General features: G+C 40.8%; 1 protein-coding gene across 1 annotated transcript in view; it reads left to right on the top strand.

Annotated features, from left to right (window-relative positions):
• Positions 1–508: 508 nt before the first annotated feature.
• PREX2 (phosphatidylinositol-3,4,5-trisphosphate dependent Rac exchange factor 2) overlaps positions 509–7,732 on the top strand; it is a 172,406-nt gene continuing 165,182 nt past the window's right edge. The window contains exons 1-2 of the mRNA XM_066180368.1: positions 509–588; positions 685–888. Of these exons, the coding sequence (XP_066036465.1) occupies positions 748–888 (141 nt within the window). The 5' untranslated portion in view covers positions 509–588; positions 685–747. The remainder of the gene's footprint in view (positions 589–684; positions 889–7,732) is intronic.

The following is a 7,732-nucleotide window of genomic DNA, read 5'->3' as shown; positions in this document are numbered from 1 at the left end:
GCCAACCTAACCCCCCTCACTATCTTCAAAGAACTTCTCTGTACCTGTTCAGAACATGCTTAGCTGTGTATGTTTCTTCGGGAGAATATCACAGCTCGTATTTATAATGCACATTGTAATACTCATCTCGTGGGAAGGTGCGGAAGGGGAAGTTGAAATGGCTCTTTGCCGATGATAAAATCAAAACACAAACAACTGCCGATTCCCTGGCCAGCCAGCTTGCTGGGACATTTTTATAATTCTTTTACTCTCTTGTTGGAGGTCTCCAATTAGCCTCAAACTGAAGCTCGCAGCCTGTGTGTGAAACAGGCAGCTGCTGGCACGCAATCCTCCCTGAAGTTGTTTCCTTTCCTTTTTCCTGAGATTTAGCGAAGGGGGGGGAAGGGGTTGGAGTCACATGGATACAAAGCTTTTGATTAATGTCCAAGTCTGTGCTGCTGCGGAGGCTTTCCAACCTCTCAGCTAGCAGGGCGAGCTGGGAACCAGTGACCGCTCGTTTCCTCCAGGCTGTGTCCCCTTCCTGACGGGAAAGGAGCGCGCTCTGGGGTGGCTCGTCGCCTCCGGACCTCGGGCCGCCGCGGGAGCGGGGTGAGCGGGCGCTGCGGCTGCGGCGCGGCTGGGGACCGGCCGGAGCCCGGCCCCGCTGTGTAACTTGGCGGGGTCTTTTGTTGTCCTTGTCCGCAGCGCAGCGCCGGGGCGCTCAGGGGAAGGCGCCGGGCTGGGAGCACCGATCCTCCTCGCCGCACCATGACAGAAGAAAGCAAGGGGGAAGGCAAGGGGGAAAGCGGGAAGGACTTGGAGAAGCAGCTTCGCTTACGCGTGTGCGTCCTCAACGAGCTGCTCAAGACGGAGCGGGACTACGTGGGCACGCTGGAGTTCCTGGTGTCGGTGAGCGGCGGGGCCGGGGGCCCGCAGCCGCGGGACTCCCGGCCGGGAAAGGGTTTTACCCCGAGCTTTTGCTTAAAAGGGAGGGAGAGTAACAGGTTTTGAGATAGCCGGAGGGGGGTCGTGCGTTGCCCCCTCCCCCCTCCCACCCCCATTCCCCGGCCGCACTTCGGCACTGATGATCCCGCATCTCCGTGCTCGGGAGCGGATGGGGGATGATGGGTTTGGCTCCCCAAAACCTAACGGGTGTGGGGGCTTGTGTTCGTTTTAGGGCGCCGCAGTTCCACTACTTGCGATAGTGTTGGAAAGCCAGCGGTGCAGGGGGGAGGGAGCAGGACCGAGGGGGTGCTGGTGTGCAGCAGCTGCTTGGCATTAAAGCCACATGTGGCGTTCACTCCTGTCTTGTGATATAGGGTCAGCTGGGAAGCTAGCGCATTCTGCTGAGCGTCCTTCTACATTTGACTATCACTGTTGATAGGATTATTGGTGCCAGGTAATACCCTAGTCAAAAAGGCAGGAGTTCTCACTCTCTCAAAAAGCCAAAGTGATAAATTACTGCAGAACAGATGCGGGCACTGCTTCATTTGTGCCTGATCCTGGTAGCATCACTTTAGGGCTCTGATGTGATAAATATGTCCAAATCAGCTGCTTCAGATTGCAAAACTTTTCACGGTAGCCCCATCATACATTTCTCCTGTCCCATTGAAGAGGGGAAATCCTTCCAACTGCAAACTTCCTGCTTTGCTGCCTTGAGAATTGTGGACTTTCTGCTTATTACCATGAAAGAGGAAATTCTTAAGTTGGCTGTGACAGGGAGAATAAAAGCACAGACATTGGAGTGAAATAAGATCTACAGAGTAGCTTATTTTCTCCATATGTTTATCCTCAGCAGAACCATGAAAAATGGTAAATGGTCCAATGTGTTGGATTTTTTTAAAAAAGTTTTGGATGTGCATTTGAAAAAGAGGCTGTGCGATTATTTTACTTGCTTCCATTTAATGATCAGGTTTTACGTATTTAAAAAAACCTCAATTCTAAGGCAACGTTCTCCCGTATTTTACCTTAAGCCACAAATTTGGTGTATGCCAGAGCCGGATTTCAGCAAATTTAAAGGATTTGTAATATCTTTAATTTTGAATTCTAAGATTTTAGACATAAGATATTTGAGTTCAAGAACTAAGTGCTCAAGTGCTCCCAAGGATCAGAATCTGTATGTTTTTCAATTTCTAGGCAGACATTGAATTCAGTAATAAGTCTTTTTGCAGTTTGGATCAAGATGATGTAAATAAATCGTGGAGAAAGGGAGAATGGTTGGCGTTAAATACTTGGTTCTACATCAGCTTTTCAGATTCATTAATGATTGTGGACAGGGTTCAAGTGACAGTCCAGAGATGTAAATCCTTCACAGAGAAATGTCACATGTTCCAATTATACCTCAGTTTTGTTTGAGGAAACAACTTCTGAGCTTTCCTTTGGTCTACCTGCTGGGACTGGTGTTGAGATCAATGATGGTGGTGGATTTATGAGGGCCACTGGACTAGGGTGAGTATGGAGACCATCACATTGATTTTACATAAGCCATCAAAACCATCATTGCGTGAGGGGTTTGTGTTCCAAAGTTCATAGTGAGGCTTCCAGGTCATCTCAGCATCATCAGTGGAGCTCATTGTGGTAGAAACCATGTTTCCTTTATGACTGAGGAGCTGAAGCCAGTTATGGTTTCCCTAAGAGTTTGCTCAGAGTACCTGCAGTTTTCACTGTAGTTAATAGGAAATAGGGAATTCACTTAGATAAATGAAAAAAACCCCTGTACATGGCTAGAGAATGAAGAGGTTATGAGGAGGAAGTGACTTGCTGGTGTCTGTCAACACAGGAAATGCTTTGCTGGTTTTCCTACACTGGAAACATGTTATGTGTTAGATTTATTTAGGTTCTTTTGTTTACATTGGAATTAAAAGAGTATTGCTCAGAACAGATTTCTGGTTGGTTATAGTTATTTAAAGTCTTTTTTTCCTCCCTACTTCTCTATGGTTGCTTATCTTCCACTTATCAGTGTAGTGAGAAGTAGCTTGGTTGTATGTTCTGTCAAAAGTCTGTAACACTGTAAGGTGCAAAGCAGAAGATTTGATATATTTGTTATTTTATTATAGTAGTAGCTGAGTAGTCATTCCCGTGTGAATTCATTCACCTCTTCTTTTTTGGCTTTATGCTGTATAAATACAACATACTATTTTACATCTGCATTCATCACAAAACAAATCTAAGTGGAAAGGTCTGGTTGTATTAATATTATTCTTTTGTATGTCCTGAATCTTCCAGTAATAAACTGTAGTAGTGTAGTCTGTTGAGATTTCAGTGATACAGAGGAATAACAGTTTTGGGCCAATTGCAGTGAGGTATGTAAACATATGTGAGGTGGATAAACTTAAGTCTCCCAGTAGTGGCAGCAGTGTTGGAGGGAGGAGGCGTGCACAGGAAATTATGAATAAATGCTTATGCTTTTCCTTCAGATGCTTCATTGTAACATTTAGAGTGTCCTTGCAATACCAGAGTTTTTGCTCCTTCTAGCATTTCTTAAAAGTAACAAGTGATGGAATAATTTACTTAAGACACTAAAAAGCCTTTTAAAACTTTATCTCTTGATGGAGGTTTTAATTTTTTAAAATAAGCTACAATATTGAAGTTTCTGTTATGAACAATTGGTACTTTACTGGCTAAATTAGCAATTGGACATTTTCTGCTTCTGGATGTTCTTGCTGGTGATCATACCATTTTTCTGTGGCAAAATCTTTGTTTTCCAATGAAAAAGGAGCTTTACTTGCAAGAATAGAGGAAAATCTTTTCTTCTAAGCAAAATCCACTTTCTGGAGGGGACGGAAAGCAACAGTTGGTGAATATTTGTGCCATCTAAAATAATTCCGTGTCATCCCACTGTGTGACTAATAATTAATAATTACCCTGAGTACTTACGGTAAAAATGCTTAAAAAAATTGTGACATTATCAATATGTACCTTATCTCTTTCATTCTTTACAGCAAGTTACCAAATGTCTGTATTTACTGTGATCTGTCTAAATAGAGGGAAAATTTCCTATATTACCCTATAAGCACAATTAGTCTGGAGAAAAGGAGACTGAGCAAAACCTTTATCACTCTTTAGTAGTACCTGAAAGGAGGCTGTAGTGAGGTAAAGACTCAGTCTTTCTTCCCCAGCTAACAAGTGCCAGGACAAGAGGAAATGGCCCCAGGCTGCACTAGGGGAGGTGTAGGATAATTATGTGTGATTTTAGGAAAAATTGATTCACCGCATGGGTGTTCAGGAACTGGAATAGGCTGCTCAGCGAAGTGGTGGAATCGCCATCCTTGGAGGTGTTCAAAAAATGTGTAGATGTAGACCTGGGGACATGGTTTTGTGATGAACAGGGCAGTGCTGGGTTACTGGTTGAACCTGATGATCTTGGTTGTCTTTTCCAACATTAATAGTTCTATTCTATGACTAGCTAATTAGAGCAAAACTGCATAAACTTTTCTAAGATTCTCAGTGGTCTGTGATTATGTGCTGGGGAATATATGATTTTTAATGAGAGTTTAAAAAAAAGTTGGGTTTTTTTTTTTTTTTTTTTGTAATTTGCTGAATGTTTTCATGCAGGGTTTCATTTACTGTGTAATCAGGGTACTCACTTGAATCCTCTACGTAGCAGTAGTAAAGAGACGAGTAAAACTGTGGATAGGAGTTGATGAGATGTTAAAAAGTATTTAGTAGTAAAGAGTTGCTAAAAAGTGACTAGTTTAATTTGTCACTTTATTACCTGATATAAGGCTTAGTTCTTATGTTTGTCTTAGTTCTTATGTCAATTATTTACACTAATACAGGCCAGTAAAGGCAAACCAGGTCTTAAAGAACTTTAGGATGCATGTACCTATATGTATGTATATATACATGGATGTATCTACACATATAAAATGTACATATATATTTTTGGGAAAGAAACTTTATTTTGGAATAGAAATTGGAAATGTAATCGATCTGCTACACTTGGTGCTTCAGGGGGTATCCATGGAAGTAGAGTTTAATTTTCTATGGCAGAGATTGTTTCTCTGGCGCAGTTTCGTGTTCTGACAAATTTGACGTTGATGGGAATAGAAGCAGATGTTGGCACTCCTGTAAGCCTTCCCCACGGCCTCAGCTGGGGTGGCTAGTAAGATCTTGAAGCAGCTGGGGAAAAAAACAAAGCTAGTTTATTATGTAGACTATAGTATGGTTTACACAGTCTCTCAGTAAATATATATGTTTCTGCCAGTTAACTCTCAAGTATCAGTATGATTTTATTACATCCTGCTGTATCATCTTCTGCTTGCACTAAAGTGAACAAACAGTTAGTTTTCTTTAAATGTGCCCTGGTAAGGGAAGCCGAATTGTTGCTTTTCAATTGGCATGAAGAGATATTGTTTATAAAGTTTATTGTGCAGCCTTTTCAGTGTCTGTGTGACGCCTCAGGATCTGTATTCCCCTGCTGGACATTCCCAGTCTCAATACGTATTTCTCTGATTGTTGAGCAGACTAATTTTTTGGAGAAGTGATCCAAGTAATTGAGACTTCAGGTAACCTTTCTGGTCAAATTCAGTGTTACTAACCCTGACTAGCAATAGAGAATTTATGTCACGGAGGAAAACTCCTCAAATGGTTATGCTATGTAATGAAGTTAGTTGCTGGGCTTTCCACAAAAAAGATCAATATATAAATAATCTCTTATGGTTGTGGTTTGATACAAAAACATTGTGTCCATGTGTGTTGTTTTTTGCCTGCTTGTGTATATGTATCACAGAATACCTAAAATTGGAATGGTCCCATAAGAATCATCTAGTCCCACTCACTGAATATGTTATATGTATATCTTAATTACAGTGATGATTACTCACTTCATAGTGCTTTTCATAATTACATTTATATTTTATAAAAGGGATTTAAATGAATGGAAGGGAAGGGTTTTAGCTAGCTGCATTTTTTTGATAAGGTTATGTGATTTCCTTTCTCTTCAGGAAAAGAAAAACAACATTCTATGGCTACTTCATCATAAAAAGTCAAAAGGAAGTGCAAACACAATTACCATAGAAAGTCAATATCTTTTCCATTCACTTCCAATATCTGCTGTTTTTAACTTGTTTAAGTGTTAACAAAAAAATGTGAGTGTGGCATTCTATTTTTATTTGACTTTGCTTGTCTATATCAGTGGCACTATCTGTGGTCCCTATCAGAGTAAGGGCAATTGCTTAAAACCTGTTTATTTCTTTGTAACCCCTGCCCCAAGGTTGAACACTGCTTTATGGAGTGGATTAGCAAGAAAGACTTTTTTTTTTTGTGTGTGTGTGTCTTTACTAGGTGAGCGCAGAGTTAATGCAATGTAGGACAATGGCAAAAAGCAGAGTTTTTTCTGAAGAATTTTCAAGTACATATCTTATCTTGTTTGGAATTGGAGGGATTTATGTTAGACAATGACAAATGTTTCATACTTTTCAATGTATTTCCTCTTACTGCTCTCAGATGCACTTGGATTGTATTGTGAAAAACTCTTCTTTAGTAAGAAAGGTAGTTTGTTGAGCTGTTCGGTGAAAAGTTTAGAATACTTAAAGGAGAAATCTTTGTTCCACAGCATTTAAGAAACTTTTCTGTTCTTAAGCCTTATTGTCGACTAAGACTTAATCTTTTGAAGAGTCTAATATGCTTAGAAGTGTTGTAAAACTTCATGATTTATCTGTATTTATAAATAATATTTGCAGTGTTCCAGCTATTTCTTTGCTCTGCCTTATAGCTCAGTCTGAACTCTCCTGACACATGTATTTCACAAATTTGTAGTGTGAGCTGCTAATTTAGAAGAGGCTACTTGGAAGGCACCATCCATTGAAACCTCTAGGCTTAAGTTATTCAATGCAGCCTTATGCTATTGAATAGCACGCTGTTTGCAGTGATTTCAAATATTTATGGAGACGTAGTTTTCAACTCCCTTTGACAGTAATTTTTGTCACCATCTTTATAAACACCAAGCTTTAAAACTGGGTGTCCCAAGGTTGGTTTGTATTTATTTGGTAAGGTTAGCATGAAGAGCAACTTTGTCAATTAGATGAAGTTGACGTCATTGTAACAGCATTACAACATGTGAGAAATTGAAAAATTCTTTACATTGGAAACTAAAAGGAACTGTCTTTTGGCCAAAATAAATCCAAACTGGCTGTAGTTGACCTAAGATACTGGTTGGCATGATTTGCTAATTTGTAGAAGGTTATAGCCATGTATCTCTAGGTAAAATATATGTCCCTGTTTGGAAAGGAATTGGATTACCCAGGAAGGTATAGGCTTGAGCAAGGTAATGAACTTTATTTAAGACTCTACCTTTTTATACAAGTGTCTTGAAGAACTTGTACTCACATACTCATGCACATTCTTTTGCAGAAACTTTGTCAAGCTATTTTTGCTTTAGGACCCAAATACATGATTACTGATTTGGTTTTCTGTTTGGGATTGAGCAGGATTATCACTGTTTTTGGTGAACATGTGGACTGGTATGGGATTGGCTACTCAGGAGGAATGGAAGACTGAAGAAAGCAAAGTGGAGTCACCACGCCTGGAGGTGTTCAAGAGGTGTCTGAATCTGGTGCCGGGCGATATGGTTTAGTGATGGAGTCCTGTGCCTGGGATGGAATAACCCTGTTCACCTCTGCAGGCTGGGGGCTACAAAGCAGCTTTACAGAAGTTACTCTGGGAGTACTTGTGGGCAAGAACTGGAATATGAGTCAGCATTGCACTCTTGCAGTGCAGAAAAGAATCAGCATCCTGGGACAATTCTAGCAAG

Source organism: Chamaea fasciata, unplaced genomic scaffold (assembly GCF_029207755.1).
Source record: "Chamaea fasciata isolate MVZ Bird 193981 ecotype frontalis unplaced genomic scaffold, bChaFas1.0.hap1 SCAF_1, whole genome shotgun sequence".
NCBI classification, from domain to species: Eukaryota; Metazoa; Chordata; class Aves; order Passeriformes; family Sylviidae; genus Chamaea; species Chamaea fasciata.
This window is presented reverse-complemented; position numbering and strand designations above follow the sequence as displayed.